General features: G+C 41.4%; 1 protein-coding gene across 1 annotated transcript; it reads left to right on the top strand.

Moving 5' to 3' along the window:
- The first annotated feature begins 9,377 nt into the window (after positions 1-9,377).
- Positions 9,378-17,605, top strand: TP53TG5 (TP53 target 5). Its single transcript, XM_089513334.1, is given in 5 exon segments — positions 9,378-9,413; positions 11,826-11,894; positions 14,177-14,340; positions 16,525-16,867; positions 17,594-17,605. Coding segments are annotated over 5 exon segments (624 nt in total).
- The last annotated feature ends 236 nt before the right edge of the window (positions 17,606-17,841 follow it).

The following is a 17,841-nucleotide window of genomic DNA, read 5'->3' as shown; positions in this document are numbered from 1 at the left end:
AATGCGTCTCATAACCTTTAGTGCAATAACGTGAATACCCATGATTGGATTATACTTCTAATTTCAGTCATGTGATAACGACCATAGTGTCTGGAGCAGTAGAAAACAAGCTTGCAGCCATCTTCAATATGACATCCTTTCAAATATTTAAACATGGCTATCATGTCACCTTCTAACCTTCTTTTCCCCAGGCCTAACATACCCAGCTCCCTAATCCGTTCTTCATAGGGCATGGTTTCCAGACTTTTTTTGATTAAGTGGGATATAAATAAATATTATTATTATTTTCACTATTTTGCCACCCTCCTCTGGACACTTGTCAATATCCTTCTTGAACAGTGAACACAATATTCCAGGTGAGATCTGTCTACAGCAGAACAGAGTGGTACTATTACTCCCCTTGAAAGAAAGCATTAGTAAACCTGGCTCTCTCCAAATGTGTTAGAGTATATCTGCCATCATGCTCATCCAGCCAGCCCAGTGGGGGTGGAAGATGATGTGATAGGAAAAGCTATTCAGCACATCTGGATGGTGTCAAGCTGAGGAAAGTTGGGTTAACACTTTTCCATGCTGTCAGCAACAACATGAAAGCTGGACAGAGAAGAAAGCTGACAGGAGAAGGATCAATTCATGTGAAATTCGCTGCTGGAGCAGAATTCTATAGAAACTATGGACTTCCAGGAATAAATGGTACTAATCGGAGGCCAAATCAAGCCTGAACTAGAAGTCAAAATGACTATCATACTTTGGACAGATCATGAAACATAAGAGATCATGCTTAGTAAAATGAAAGGCAGTAATAGAAAGAGAAAGCAATATTACAGAGGCGTTTATCACACTGAGGTTATTGAAGCTAAGATCAGGGGTGACTGCGGGTCGAATGATGTGAATTGATGTTATAACGTGACTGTTTTATCACACCTGGTTGCCCTTCTGAATTGAGGGGGAATCGAATCCAAGGCAAGTCACTTGATGTGGATTCAAGCAAAGCGGAGTGAGTGCAAATTGTATTACCACACCGGTACATACCATGCGGATTCATCGATTCGAATTGGGACCCTTGCACATGCTCAGTGGGGCTCTGAAGGCATCCTGAACCTTTGCACTTCCGGGGTGAAGAAGGGAGCCTGGCTCCACTTTCACGTGAATGACAGCTTCACCTTTCTTCCTCCCTTCTATTTTCCCATCCCTGGCAGCCAAATTCAAAGGGGTCCTCCGTGTCAGAGCCCCCATCCATTTCAGCCACATCGACATCTGTCCTCTTGTCATTCTCCTCATCTACATCTCTCCTTCCCTTTGTAACAGTTGCCTTCTCTTAGGTTGCATCCACACTGGGGAGATAATCTGGTTTAACTCCACTTTAACTGTCCTGGCTCAGTGCTATGGAATTCTGGGAACTGTAGTGTCCTGAGACATTGAGCCTTCTCTGCCAGAGAGCTCTAGTGCCTCAGCAAACTAATAACTTAAATTATTATTATTATTAAAATTAATTATTAATATTATTAATATTATTATTTTAAAATAATAAATCATTATTATTTTAAAAATACATTATTATTATTATTATGGGACTTGGAGTTTGTTGTGGGGTCCTTGGCTCAAGGCTATGGAATTCTGGGAGTTCCATCTCTCCCTCCAGCCTCCTGTTTCTTTCCCTTCAGATCTGTCATCTGGACCTACCCTCCATTCCTAGGCTCACGTGAATGATAGGGAATGTCACCTATCTCTAAATGCCCCCTGCTTCATCCGAATGTATCACCCACTGGCAAGATTATTGTTATTGTTATTGTTATTGTTATTTTGCAGTGAAAGAATTTTATTATTATTATTAATAATAATAAATTTCTTTCACTGCAAAATAATCAGTGTAGAAACTGCAGTTCCACTTGGAAGTAAATCCTGCCTCCACCTTGGCCCCACTTTGGAGGACGTCCTGCCCCCACCCCCAAAGAGTCCTTTAGAAACTTTACTAACCCCACTCTCTTTCTTTGCCCCCTCTTTCCCCCCCTCTCCCCCCCAATCTCCCCCCTCCTCGCCAGCATGTCTCCTGTCTACGTTAAAATGTGAAGGCATTCATTCAGGGGGGAGCACCGGAAGCAAATGGTGCAAAATTGCAGCACAGCATAATGGGAAATTTGCAGCCCAGGGGTTTTGCGGTGGTGTTCCAGAGCACAAGCAAATTGGAATTCCACACCAGCCCAATCAGCAGTGAATTCGAACTGAGCCTCAATGCGAATTCCGTCAACTCACTTTTTAGCGGACTCCCCAAAATGAGGAGCCAGTAAGGGTTCAGTTCGGAAGCCCCATGGAAGCCCCGCACAAAGAGCTCCCATTGAACGGAACCAGGTGTGAAAATACTTTAACATCAAATTCGCATCTCTCGATTCACATTCGCCCTGAATCTGAGCTGGAAAAACCCCGTTTGATAAATGCCAGATGGAGAAATTCAGCCAAGGAAGCCACAGCACTAAGTCTGCAAGACCTGAGCAGAGTTGTAGATAACTGGGGCTTTATGAGGTCTTTCATTCACAGGGTCACTATAAATCAAAGATGACTTGAAACAAAGGAGGAGGAGAAGAAGGAGAAGGACAAAGTATAAACAAACTAAGGAGAATGGAATTCGTGGGAGGATGCATGTGATTTGGGGAATAAAAATAGTCAGTAAGGGAAACCTTGAGCAACCCCCTTGTCCTATCTGATTCCTTTGCTCAAATTATTATAGGGATGGGCAGAGTGCAGCCCTTGAAATGATGCTGGAATGCTGTTCCCATTATTTCTTATCATTGGCTGTGCAGTCCAGGGATGTTGCAGTATGGATGTCTGGGGGGCTGCATTCTGTCTACTTCCAGTTTTTAGGCTTTTATCTTGAGTCCAATGTGAATACCTTCCTAGCAGTTTTCAGGAGTCAATAAAAGCAGTAACATTCTGTCCATGCTGACAGGGAGATTCCGGGGCCTGTAGTCATAAAGAATTTGGAACACTGTTAAGCAAAAGCAGAATAGGATTCACTTTGGCTGGTGCCTAAAACAGCAGAAATTATGTCAAGTGAACATGTCTTCGTCAATGTGCACAATGACAAGTAGGGATGAAGATGTTGCTTGCTGCAAAGTAGACAATGTTGCTCATTGTCCTCTTCATCTTCACATCTTCATCTTCATCTAGTTAGCCAGAAAGGTCCACTGGACTTGGTTACTTATGGGACAAGATTGAATCAATGCAGTTGAAAGCCAGGTAGGTGCTGTAAAAATAGACACGAGATAAAGGTGAATACTGCAATATGATCATTTGTAGCACTGTAGTGTGCGTCTATGTGTGTTGTGTGCTTTCAAGCAATTTCTGACTGATGGCGATCCTAAGGCGAACCTATCATGGGTTTTTCTTGGCAAGAGTTCTTCAGAGGAGGTTTGCCATTACCCTCCCCTTAGGCTGAGAGCATGTGACTTGCCCAAGGTCCCCAGTGGGATTCATGGCTGAGCTGGAAATCGAACCCTGGTTTCCATAGTGGTAGTCCAACATGCAGACAATGATAAAATATGGTATGAGATAGACTCTAGTTTAGGTACTTTCCTATCATCTCCTGTAAATGTAAAACTAGAACTTACAGTATACCAGAGTTTTGTGTTTTCAAAATGGAGAATCAAACATTATTGCTTTCCCTTTTCCCAGCAAGCATAGCTGCTAGTCTGGATGAAATCAGACTAGTTCATATCACTTGGATGAACCCCATATCACTTGGATTAACCCCATTTGAGTCTGCTGTACCGTCCTCATTACAGTTGAATACATCTTCTTGCCAGTTTTCTTTTCAGTAACATCCTGCCTGATGAAGAGATCCAAAGATCTTGAAAGCATGTACACCTTTTTGTGTTTTTATAGTTGGCCTTATAAAGGTGTTATCACAATACAGGCTCTGGATAGTTTCCTTTTCTCTTTGTGCTATGGTTAAAAGGACAAAACAAATGCTGATGTGAAGCATGGTAATGATTTTGTACATATCCCTCCAGTGAAAGAAGTGCACATGTAAAGTTGTCTAGCCTATCTGTGCCATTGTGGTTTTAGTCATGAGAACCCATTATCCCCATTAAATCTCAGTGACAAGGATCTACACTGAGGGGATTTGAATTGCGTGAGAATATCTAAATAACTCATGGGGCTGTGGTGGATAGCATAATAAAAACAACAGCACAAGGCATAGCAACAAGGGAAATGTTGGAGACAGTAGGAAAGAGACTGAAAGATAAAGCAATTTATGGAGCTTGACAGACTGCTCTGAAAGGGCAGGCTGGAGCCGCCCATTTTTGCTTCTGAAGGACACCACAGCAGCCAAACCATGTACCCTCCCTCCGCACCAAAAAGAACCCACTAAAAGCGGGTTCTTTTTGGTGCATGCGGCAGATGCCATGAGTGCACCATGTGGACGGGAGGCTGCTGTTATGGTGCTGCACCGCCTCCGTGCACTAGGGCTCAGAACCATGCGGTTGCTCCGCAATCCTGAGCCCTAAAATCAGCTCCAGACTGCCACTTTCCAGCAGTCTGTACCGGGCCTATGTTACCTCTAAATAAACTTACTGTATACCCACATTTGGAAGCCCAAACCATAGTTTTTGATCTTGATCATCCCAGCTCAAAAAGGATATCATAAAAATTAGAAATAGTGTTAGGAAAAAACAACCCAAATGCCCGAAGGGTGGAGCACTTTTCTTGTGTAGCAATGGTAAAATGTGGAGGGCTTTTTAGTTTTGGTGAGGAGAGAAGATAACTAAGGAGAGAAATGATGGAGTTTTACAAAGCCACAGAGAGTTCCCGTTGTTGTTGTGTGCCTTCAAGTAATTTATGATTTATGATGACTCTAAGTCAACTCTTCTCTTATTCTTGGCAAGATCTGTTCAGAGGGAGTTTGCCTTTGCCTTTCTTTGAGGGCATGTTGACTAACCCAAGGTCAACCAATGACATGTTCATGGCTGAGCAGGGATTTAAACCCTGGTCTCTAGAGTCGTAGTCTGATGCCCAAACCACTACACCACTCTGGCTCTTTTTATTAAAGTTTATTTATATCGCACCATAAGTGTTACATAGCGCTTTACATAATCATCAAAACAATAAAACTTGCATATGGCGAACAATCTAAAGCCCTAGATGAGAGCCAGTGTGGTGTAGTGGTTTGAGCATTGGACAGTGACTCTGGAGATTAGAGTTTGAATCCCATCTTGGCCATGAAAACTCAAGTCAGCTTCAGAGGATGGCAATGGCAAATCCCCTCAGAAACTAGCACACACAAAAGGGGATTGAGAGTGCTTCAGACTCCACTGCTCCACTACTCCACCCCATCCATTCCCTCTCCTGGAGGAAGGAGCAGTGGCATGCCATATGGCTTGACCAGAACCCCTTAAACTGGCCTTAAAGTCCTTGGTTGGTAAAAGATTAGGGTTCTCTTACCAGTAGGATGAGGATTCAACTACTTGTCCAATCAGCTTCTGAACATGGAGTGGGGCAGGGCACCTTTTTGTCCTTTGTCTCAGGCAGCAAAATGCCATGAGCTGATTCTAGCCAGTAGATACAGGCAAGAAAAAAGAAAGTGAGTTTTCATGTGACACACAAACACATTTTTGGAAGAATTTGCTGCCACATGAAGGAGTGGAGGCTCCTGGCTTAGGTAGCATTTCAAGGGACATTAGAGAAATTCATGGAGGACAAACCTAGTAATATCTATCAGTGGAACTGGCTTATAATGGCTGTGTGGGACTTTTGGGTTCAGAGGCAGTGAGCCCTTGAAGACCAGTTGATGAGGGATAAACAATGAGACCCCAATGTTATCCTCACACCCAGCTTTGGGGTGTGTGTGTGTGTTCCTAGTGGCATATGTATTGCTATTGGTGGAAACCAATGATGGCCAAATGTGCCCTCATAATAATTACCCTTTTTGATCCGCAGGGAGAGGCAGGAAATATAAATTATTATTATTATTATTATTATTATTATTATTATTATTAAGTTTATCATGCGGGACAGATTCTGTGCAAAAACTAAATTTACACTGGAAAAAACCACATAAGCGAGTAGATTTTCAGATGACGTCAGGGGCTGACCCAAACAGAAAGTTGACAAAACCCACAAAACTGGGTTGATTTTCACACAACATAAGGGTTACTAAATATTAACGCAACATTAACCCAAATGGAAAGTAGACAAAACCCGCTCCTTTTTACTTTTGGAAAATCCCAAAAGTAAAAAGGAGCAGGCTTTGTCGAGTTTCTGTTAGGGTTAATGTTGCGTTATTGGTTATTAACCCCAAAGTGTCTGAAAATCAACACAAGTGAATGGGGCTTGAGCATATGCGTTTTTTAGCTTACGCAGGGTGGTCCGGAATGGATCCCCCACGTAAGTCAAGGGTCCACTGTAATTTGTAAGCTGCCTTGAGTATTTAGTAAAATGGCCACCTGGGTATAAATATATAAGTAAGCAAATAAATGCATAAATAAATAAAACCAATAAAAACCACCTTGGGAGTGAATCCTCAGTGAGACTCACGTCTGAGTAAATATCGACGATTGCTCTGCAAATGTCCTTTGAGCATAAATGGCAGGGAGGTATTACAGTTGTTATTTTAACAAAGAAATTGATCACTACACTGAAAGCAGATAGTAAAAGGACTACTTTTGATTGACAACTTTGTGGAAACAGAAACAACCATGTGGTCCTCTCTTCCCTTCCCTTCCCTACCAGTGATTCCAGTGAGGGCATTGAACTGTGCAACATTGCCACCTGCTGACAAAACACAAAAAAGTACCCTGCGTTTTCAGCTGAGGTCTACTCATTGGCCTACTTAATAATGTTTTTAATCATACAATCAATTTATATAACAAAGACTCTTCCTGTTTGATCACCTCCTCCCTTTCCACCCTGTCCATTCTTATATGCAACAGTCACTCACTCTGCCTCTCCAGATTGGCCTTTTAACTGGGGATTGATTAATGATTGAATTGAAATATATACCTTCGTGGTCAGAAGGTACTCTCAAGATTTTACTGCTAAAATATCACAAAAATATTATATATCATCCGAGTGCATAGAGGAAGTCTGAACCACAAAGTAGCTACAGAGGCTAGCTGCTCTGATTTTGAAAATAAAACCTGACTTTATTTGATTTTGTGCATGTTTGTGTCTGATTTGCTTGGTTGTTTGTCTTTTCCTTACTCCATACTCTGAAAGGAGGAGATCAACTCCAGAAAGGATGCAAAGGGAACTTGTAGTACTGAGGCTAAAGGAGCTACAAGACCCTTTTGCATACTGATTTTCCAGACTAATGTGTCTATACCTTTGAATTCCAGAAGGGATGCTATAAATAAGAACGAAACAAAAATAAAACTCTGCATGACTATTGGTACTCTGGTTTTCTAAGCACATCCTTATCCCAGCCACCCCAGAAGTGGACCTAAACACTTCTGGGCTATTCTTTTGTGTGAAACCAAGGCTCATGGTATACTCTACAAAAAAGAAAAATAATAGCATTTTAAGTTACAATGTGTTAGGATTTGGTGATTGCATAACACATTGTAACTTAAAATGCTATTATTTTTCTTTTTTGTAGAGTATACCATGAGCCTTTGTTTCAGACAAAAGAATAGCCCATGTTTAGGTCCACTTCTGGGGTGGCTGGGATAAGGATGTGCTTAGGAAACCAGAGTACCAATGAGGTCCCTTCTTTCTCCTCCCCATTGTTCCTATATCATAATCCCCACACACCCAATATAACAGGGCTAGAAACTGTGCAACCCCTCTAGATCAGTGGTTCTCAACCTTCCTAATACTGTGACCCTTTAATACAGTTCCTCATGTTGTGGTGACCCCCAACCATTGAGTAGCACTGTCTCAGTTCCTAAGACCATTGGAAGTATGTGTTTTTCAATGGTCTTAGGCGACCCCTCTGAAAGGGTTGTTCGACCCGCAGGCTGAGAACCACTGCTCTAGATGTTGTTGAATTGCAGTTCCCAGTAGCCGTAGCCACCACAGACAATGGTGAGAACTGCTGGGAACTGAAGTTAAAGAACATCAGAAGGTTCATGCTCTTCCTACAGCTGTACTGGAACAGCTCCTGTCTACCCAGAGTAGTCTGAATTTTCTGATCCTTGTGGCCAAAACAAAAATGAAAAAAACTGATTTCCTTACAACATTTTTATTTTTGCCTATTGGACATATTTTTTTAAAATGTTGTTAGTCTGTTTTGCTAGACCAGTGGCATCACTGGGTGGGTGCAGGCCACCCCAGGTGACACTTTACAGAAGGGGTGACACCCTTGTGAGCTCCTCCTCCTGCTGTGGCTGAGGGGTGAGCGTACCCCTTGTGGCTTCATTGGCAGGCTGGCTGTTTCCCCAGGGAGGTTGCTGGGCTGGCGATGAAGCCATGAGGGGCAAGGCTGCTGCCGCCACCCCCAGAAGCTCTCCTCTGCACCGAGTATCTCCAATAGATGTCATTATAAATGTTATATATGTTATTATAATAAAATAAAATAAAAATCCCATAAGCATCTCTCCCCATCCTTGATTGTAAAACAGTAATAACAAGCTGACAAAATGTCCAGAGGAGGACAACCAAAATGATGAAAGGTATGAAAACCATGCCCTATAAGGAGCGACTTAGGGAGCTGGATATGTTTAGCCTGGGGATGAGAAGGTTAAGAGGGGACATGATAGCCATGTTTAAATATCTGAAGGAATGCCATAGTGAAGATAGAGCAAGTTTGTTTTCTGCAGCTCCAGCAATTAAGACCTGGAGCAATGGATTGAAACTACAGGAAAAGAGAATCCACCTCAACATTAGGAAGACCTTCCTGAGAGTAAGAGCTGATCAGCAATGGAATACGCTGCCTCAGAAGGTGATGGAGTCCCCTTCTTTGGAGGTTTTTAAATAGAGTCTGGATGGCCATTTTGTGTGTGTGTGTGTGTGTGTGTGTGTGTGTGTGTGTGTGTTTTGATTGTGTATTCCTGCATGGCAGAGGGTTGGACTGGGTGGCCCTTGAGGTCTCTTCCAACTCTTTGATTCCAGCTGCTGATTAACTAATTATGTATTTGCTGCCATTTCTGACAATTTAAACCTGCCCCTAAAGCAGCCTCCTCACTTGGCCTAACAGCAGGGCTGGCACTGCTCCCTTATTTAGTCCCTTTACTTCCCAGCTCCCTTGTCATAACTGGCACCTGGGCTGTGATGTCACAAAGAAATGATGTCACAGGATCTGTGTAGCTTAACATTACTGATGGCTCTCATCCCTAATGGCACTAGCATCTCAGAGCCAGAGGGAGCAGCCCACTTTCGCTCAGCTTATCTTGACAGTGCACTACAGGACCTACTGCTGATGCTCTTGTGGAATGACCTAAAATAATATGAAGGCCTTGGAAAAGAAGAAAGAATACCCCAAGGTGCCTCATATTTTATCATTTCAAATATTTTATAGGACTAATATATCCCACTTATTTCATTGCTTCGAGTTTTATTTTCATGCTCATATTATTTTATCCTAGGTTTAAATGGTTACATTTAATTATTCTCCCTTCTCTTAATGGGATTCTTGTAATCCTTTAAAATTATTGTTTTTGTGTGGTTGTTGTATTCAGTTTGATCTGATAGCACCCAAAAAACTTTCACTGCCTCCGCCCCTAAATTGTGGAATGGGCTGCCAGAAGAGATCCATTTTATTACCACTTTTGACGCTTTTAAGAAGGCAGTCAAGACGGAGCTCTTCCGGCAGGCCTACCCATCCGATCCTGTTTAAGATATCCATCCATCAATCCTTGACGATGATTCTGTACAATTCTACTGTTATAAAATTTTTGCATCATGATAAGTTAGCTTTTAATTGATATTATTATTGTTGATATGATGTACTGTATTGGATATGTTCTTTTTTATTGACTGGATTTGTATGTTTTTATTGGGCTGTAACCCCACCTCAATCCGCAGGGAGAGGCGGGGAAATATAAATTTATTTATTTGTTTGTTTGTTTCATTTGTGGGCTGTATCTGTGTCACCAGGACTTTTCACTATCTGTTATTCTGGTTAGAACTGTTGGAACAAGTAGTTGAACAATATGTGGAGGGCTGCATGATTTCCACACCTGCTCTGAACTTTGGCTGTCTTTGTAGGAGATGGGCTATTTAAGGATGGGCATTCGCCAATGGGAAAAGTCCTTTGGGTTTTCAGCTGATGCTAGACAGGACAAGCTGGTATTGGGTGCAGCCAGCTTGTAATATTGAAGGGTATTTGCAAGTTTTCTGTGGGTTTTCTGGGTATTTGTAAGATTCTTTCTACAGTAGTTCCATGTCTGTCTCTCAGTTTCTTTTTCTACAATCCATCTCTGCAGGCCATATGAAAGTAGGCCTTCCTAAAATTAGGCCAAAGATTAGATATAGCATGTAGCCACAGATATACTACCTCAGGTCTAGGCAGTTGTCAGAAGACCCATGCCTCTTCTCCTCCAAGTCCAGGTCAAGTGCATGTCTTGTGTAGAGCATGATATAATAATGATAGAAACAAGAGTGGGACAAGAGTGGTTGGGTACCCTTAAATACTGATGGGGGCTTTATTCTCATGAAGGCATATTGATTATCATGGCAGATATTTGCTGAGGTCCAAATCCAACTACCTCCAGCTTCTGAGGTGAGTAACTAGCAGGAATGGGTCTTATTGGTGGTGGTGGTCTTATTGGTAGAAGTTCATCCCCATGCCCACTTGTTTGCTGTCCACTTCAAGGATTTTAGATGCTAAGTAATTAATGAGACTGGACTGGGTAATTTATGTCTGTGATGTTTAAAGTATACACTGTTTGGTGGTATTATTAATACACTGGGATTTTATTTGGGCTGGATTCAGACTTAGTCATGCTCCAAGCATAACCACTGAATCCAATAGTACTTGACAAAATGGATCTTGATTAACATAAATCCCACTGATTTCAGCAGGTCCACTCTGAGCATGACTAAATTTGGATCAGACTATTTCTTTTAAAATTATGATGTAGATTGCCTGGAAAACCTTGGATTGGGAGGCATAATGAAAATATTTTAATTAAAAGACATGTTACAATAAACTTACACAATAAATGTACAGTCAAATCCAGTGTGAGTTCAATGGGATTTGGTTTCCAAGTAAGTGCATATGAGATTGTAGCCTCAGGGCATTCAGCAGAAATAAATAGATTATCTTGTCCTTTGGTCGCAAAGCTGAATTACCCATGTTGTAATATGTAGTTTTCTTTATAGCCCTCACCCCAAAAAGGTTTCAGGATACATGTTTTAACAATTATATGAGGAGACTTTTGTTCCTAAAGGGCTAATGTAACCTAAATAATATTTATATCTTGAAAACATCAGTACTACTTAGATATAATGTTATTTGTGTCTCATGTGGCTCACCCAGTTACAAACAACTGTGTGAAAAGACCTGTTAAACTCCACCTAGATTACTTACTTATTTACATAGATACATAGATACATACATATTTATTTTCTGCCCTCTGTCTTGAAATCATAAATCAGGGTAAAGATAATAAAAGTGACATTTTTTTTTACAAAACAGTATAAAACACTTGGTCTTAAAACAGCTTATTCATTTAAGAACATTTCTCTCTCACACATCATAATGAACTGCTACCCAGCCCAATTTCATATAAACTGGAAATTATTCAAAGGGCGTCACTCAAATAACCACTGATGCTTCCTGCACCACAGAGTTGGGAAAATCTACTTTGGAAGATGTTGCATTGACAGACCTGCTTTGCCATATAGAAAGTGTGTGATCATTTGTGGGTTTTTTTTTCTTTTCTCTTTTCCAGACCAACGATGGGGAGAGTGGTGTATCTCAGACAAACAATCTGGTTTACATAAGGACCAACTTGAAAAAAGTAAAATGCTATTCTGTTCTCTTTCCTAAGAGTTTAAATTGCATGACAAAGCCCATGACTAGCCAGAACAATTTGGAAGGATGCTGATTTCATTCTCAATGAATTGTTGTTAACTGCCATCAAGTTGACATTGGCCCAAAACACACAGGCCAAATAAAGGGACCTCTGGCAATCTCAGTTTAGTCAACTTGGCTTCTGGGGAGAGCTTGATTTGCGATAGCCCATTTATTTGTCTTTTGGGAAGTTCATGGTATCTGTAGAACTTTTTTCTAGCACCACATTTCAAATGAGTTGATTGTCTTCCTATCACCTTTCTTCACTGTCCAGCTTTCACAATGAAATGACATGGGCAATCCTTATTTTAGTATTCAGTGGTATAACTTGGCACTTCCGGGTCTTATGTAAATAATCTGTGGTCATTATTTTTGTTTTCTTAATGTTCAAGTGTAAACCTGTCTTTGCACTTCTTTGCTTGACTTTCTTCAATAATCATTCCAAGTCTTTGCTATTTTCTGCTAGTAGTTTAGTGCCATCTGCCTATCTTAAACTGTTGATGTTCCTTCTTCCAGTTTTCATGTCTCCTTCCTCCCAAACTAATCCTGCTTTACATATATGTTCAACATACAAGTTAAACAGAAAGGGTGATAAAATGCAGCCTTGCCTAATCCCTTGCCAATTGGAAACCATTCTGTTTCTCCATATTCTGTCCTGGCAGTAGCCTCTTGTCTTGAGTGCCCTGTTACATTTCAGGACAATCAAATGTTGCTGAATACCTATTTCTTTAAGAGCTACACATAACTTTTCATGATCTACACAATCTGAGCTCTTGGTTTAAATTTTTCAGATGTTGTGGAAAATACCTTTTCTTCCTTGTTGTTCTTATCATCTGTTTCTCTGCATTGATTATTATAAAAGTTCTTCTTGTCCCTGCACACAAATTTCTGAATTGTTGTATTCAGGGTTCTGACCCTATTTCTGTCACCCTTTATTTTTATTTCTCATCTGTGCTTAACTGCTTAAAGAATTTCATCTGTCATCCATTGAGGCATCTCTCTCTCTCTCTGGCTGCAAATAACGTCTTTTTGCATACCTCCATGACAATGTACCTGGCTTCAGTCCAGAATTCTTCTAGCTCTTGTCAATTAGGTTTAACAGTAGAAAGCTTATTTTTACGTTGCTTTTAAATTCTATGGACATGTTATTCAGGTTTTATTTTGGCATGATGGGTGGATTAGTGTTTTTCTTTAACTTTAATTTTTGAGATCATATATCCTGGTCTTGTGTTAACATACAATTATGCAGTCTAATAATTTCTGTATTGGCCATCTGGTGATGTCCATGTATATAGTTGACTCTTTGGTTCTATGAAGAAGGTTTTTGCGATGAACAAATAGTTGGCCTTGAAAAATCCAGTCATTCTCCTTTCTATTTCTTGATACTAGGCCAAATTTTCCTTCTTGGATCTTTCCATTTCTTCTTCTGACTCTTTAGTTGGAGCATAATCTTGGATTATGACTATACTGGGCCCATTCCCACTTACCAGAAAATCTGATTCCTGAAACTGGTTCTGAAAAAATGTAGTTCCCATTATGTTTGCGCCGGTTTCAGGAATCGGTTCAGGAATTGGCAAGTGTCAGGGGGAAGCTTGATTGCCCGGCCCATCTCTGGCCTCTCCTGGCTCCAAAATCCCCAGCCCAGCCTCCTTATTGGCTTCTTTGACCACTGACCAGGTCCCCTGTGGCCTTTTTTAAAAATTCCCGAGGGAATTGGAAGGAAATAGCAGAGAAGCTGGGAGAAAGTTGGGAAGGAGGTTGCAAGGTTTCTGGCTTCTCTGCGACCTCCTTCCAGCCTCCCCAGCCACGGGAAATTTGAAAAGAAAAAAAAAGGCACAGGGAAGCCGGTCAGAGGCCAAAGAAGTTGGTAAGGAGGCTGGGCTGGGGATTTGGCCGGGCGGCCAGTGGGAACCAGGGCAGAATTGAATCCGATTCGAATCCGCCTGGTTCCCACTTGGGCTGAATCGATTTATTTCTAAATAAATTGATTCAGCCCAAAAAACACCCCAAAAATGGGCAAAAATGGGCAAAAAGCATGGCCACTCTTTCTGAATCAATTTCTAAAATCGGATTCAGTGTGGAGGGTTTAAATGCAAAAATAGGATTCTACCAGAGGTCCTGAGCTCTTTCATGGCCAGTGATTTAGAAACAGAGATAATGCTACTATTTATTTCCAGGATTTATTTCCAGGATACTATGAACTAATGGTCATTTTCTGTGCTTGGACAGATCATGAAAAAGTTGGTTCTACTCAGAATATTCAAGAGTCAGAATCGCAGAATCAAGTGTCTCTGTGACTTAGCCCACAAATACCAGAAAATGCTAGCATTAATGGGACCTTTGAACATCTCAGCTTCCCCTGCAGGGTAAGTGACCGTAGACATTTGTGGTGTGTGTGTGTGTGTGTGTGTGTGAAAGGGAAAGCGAGGATGAAGATTGTCTATGGCCTAATCAGGGGTGGGGAAAGTGCAAGCTACATGAAACCTCATCGCCTTTTTGGCGCCTGAATCCATCCCTCAAGCCTTAAGACCTCCCCTTTTAGTTTTTTCCTCCTGAGTGATCTGTCACCCCTAAACATTCCAAAGCAGCTAAAATCCTTGGCAAAATATAGCAGTTTTGCTCCACCACAACCTTTTCTCCACTACACCTTGACTCCCCCTCAGAACCTCAACACACACAAAACAAGAAAATTATCCAAAAATGAAACTAGAAGGGATTCCATGTGTTTTTCCGTTACAGCCACAGTGCTACAGTACCGCCTGTTGGGATGTGGAAGATGTGAAAGATGGCCCCTGCCACCAGTGCTGTTCTCCATTAAATCCAGCTATTAGTCCCAACTACAGTAGACCAGTTAAAGCAATGAGTACCTAGATATGAGTTCCATCCATCCAATGGATCTACTTTAGTTAGGAGTAAAAATTTAGATTTAGGCCTAGGTTTTTGTTTTTATGAGACACTGAGAACAACTGAGGTGAAACTACACATTACCCTAACCACACACATCAGTGGTTCAAAGGTAATGACCTGAATAGACTAGAAAGCTGGGCCAAAGCTAACAAAATGAAATTCAACACAGAGAAATGTAAGGTATTGCACTTAGGGCGGAAAAATAAAATGCACAAATATAGGATGGGGGACACCTGGCTGAATGAAACTACGTGTGAAAGGGATCTAGGAGTCCAAGTAGACCACAAGTTGAACATGAGTCAACAGTGTGATGCGGCAGCTAAAAAGGCCAATGCAATTTTAGGCTGCATCAATAAAAGTATAGTGTCTAGATCAAGAGAAGTAATAGTGCCACTGTATTCTGCTTTGGTCAGGCCCCACCTAGAATATTGTGTCCAGTTCTGGGCGCCACAATTCAGAAAGGACATTGAGAAACTGGAGCGTGTCCAAAGGAGGGCGACAAAAATGATGAAGGGTCTAGAAACCATGCCCTATGAGGAACGACTTAGGGAGCTGGGGATGTTTAGCCTGGAGAAAAGAAGGTTAAGAGGTGATACGATAGCCCTGTTTAAATATTTGAAGGGATGTCATATTGAGGAGGGAACAAGCTTGTTTTCTTCTGCTCCAGAGAACAGAACCCGGAACAATGGAAGCAAGCTACAGGAAAAGAGATTCCACCTCAACATTAGGAGGAACTTCCTGACAGTAAGGGCTGTTCGACAGTGGAATGCACTCCCTCGGAGGGTGATAGAGTCTCCTTCCTTGGAGGTCTTTAAACAGAGGCTGGATGGCCATCTGTCAGGGATGCTTTGAATTGGATTTCCTGCATGGCAGGGGGTTGGACTGGATGGCCCTAGTGGTCTCTTCCAACTCTATGATTCTATGATTCTATGATTCTAATGAAGTAGTAATACTCTTCCAGTTTTACCAGACCTGCTTGTCTTAGCTGAAACTGATTCTTACTTACCAAAGACAGCCAGGCATGAGACCATAACCAAGTCCACATGTGAATAATAATAGTAACAGCCACTTGATCTCACTCTCCATTATGGGCTTTAGAAAGGTGAGAAGAAATAGAAAGATAACATAATGAATGTAGAAATCTGAGATTTTCCCAGTAAGTACAGGAACCTCTCCTCAGGAATAGAAATAATGAAAAGTGGCTTCTTGACTCAGAGGTGATAGCTTTTGTGACTTCAACAACAGTTGTTAGAGTAATCCTCTCAATCTGCTGGTATCTTTGAAAATGCCAATTTCATAAGCAATGCTACAAATTTCAAATATTTTCAGCCTTGTTAGTGAACACATAATAATATTCTGCCAACCTATCAGACAGATAAGAATATACAGACTTCAAAATGGCCCAAACCTGCCAGACCTGCAGTGGTTCACATCCCCCCCCCCCCAAAAAAAAAAACCACAAGAAAAAGATTTTAAAATTGGTTGAAAATCCACCAAAATGATAGCCAGAACTAATGTTGCATCATTTGAGGAGCACCAATACATGGGACATAAGGAATTGTGGGAGTTAAAGTCAAAAAGGAATTTTCCCAAGCACTGGTCTCTTACATGGTAGAGAGCAAAGGCAATGCTGATCCACCCACAAAACCTTTGTTCTGCTCATGTAACAGGATGAATGCCATCTCTGAAGATCCTCCAAAGCCTGTAGCAGATGTGGTTGCTGAGCCTGTTGTAGATGTTGCTGAGTCTGTCATAGACACTGAGAAGGTCACTATTGACAAGGAGATTGAGGCTACACCTTTGGCTGAGACATCCCTGGAGGCTTCATCTTCAGAACTACATGAAGCACTCACCTTGAAAGGCCTGCCTCAGCGGCTTCATATGCCTGCACCCAGGATGCTTTGTAGACCATCAGCTTTGAGATGGGTCAAACCCTGCTGCACTAGATCATGTAACAAGACTTTGGAGCATGTCATCACCATCCGTTATTCAAAATGTCCCAAACTGCTTCCTGTAAGCAAACCAATTTTAATTTCTCTTCTCTTGGGAGTGGGAAGGACACTTCTAGGAGCCCACATTTCTAGGGTGGACTGAGCCTGTGCAGTTGAGACTCCTTATGAAGTTTTGTTAATAGTCAAAGCACATTGGTGCAAGGCAATATTTCCCAGCTGCTCTGATTTGTGACAGTTCAGTTCCTCCAGAACTAAGTCAGAACATAGATCCAGAATTTGCAGGAAGCAGCTCAAGCTGCTATGGGTGGTAACTAGGTTTAATTCATTGCAGCTCAATGCTTGGGTTAATCAACCATAGGCAAGAAGCCCAGCAGCACTGGGTGCTTCCATAAACTGTTCAGCATTCTCATTCCCAATAAATGAACCAAACTGACATCAGGAAAAAGGGGTCTTTCCCCATCTTTAGTCTAACTACATTTAACTACAAGGCCTTCTGTGTGAAATAAGTGGTGAATAGCCTTATGACAGCATAAGGGTTGAGATGTTGTCAGTAGACCCAAGAAAGGTTGAAAGGACACTCTGCTGGGTTCCATGATGAGAAAGCTTGACAGCTTTTAGTCCTAAAGTTAAAGATGGAAAGAAAGAATAGAAGCGGTATACCTGCTAAATAGGGGGCATAAACAATGATAATGGTAACACAGCAATAGTAATCATGGGGTTTTTGAATAGTAATTTGAAAATTCTTGCCCTTGAGATTCTTCACTGATTTTTCTTTTTTCTTTTAAAGAAACTGGACTGACTGGACTGATGCTCATTTCAGATGTTCTGGAGATATCAAGAGAATCTTGAAGACTTGAATCTATTGAGTGTCCTATTGACTCATATTCCTGTAATAAAGGGGGTATTGAGCTTCCTTCAGATGCAAAACCTGTCTCTGTCTTACCAGAAAATTGAATGGGTGGGAGGAGAGGGAGATGAAGAGGAAACAGATACATTTAGGCCACATTCCCACTTACTGTTTAACCCGGTTCAAAA

The sequence above is a fragment of the Sceloporus occidentalis genome, unplaced genomic scaffold (assembly GCF_023333645.1).
Source record: "Sceloporus occidentalis isolate IW3139 unplaced genomic scaffold, rSceOcc1.0.p SCAF_3, whole genome shotgun sequence".
Lineage (NCBI taxonomy): Eukaryota > Metazoa > Chordata > Lepidosauria > Squamata > Phrynosomatidae > Sceloporus > Sceloporus occidentalis.
This window is presented reverse-complemented; position numbering and strand designations above follow the sequence as displayed.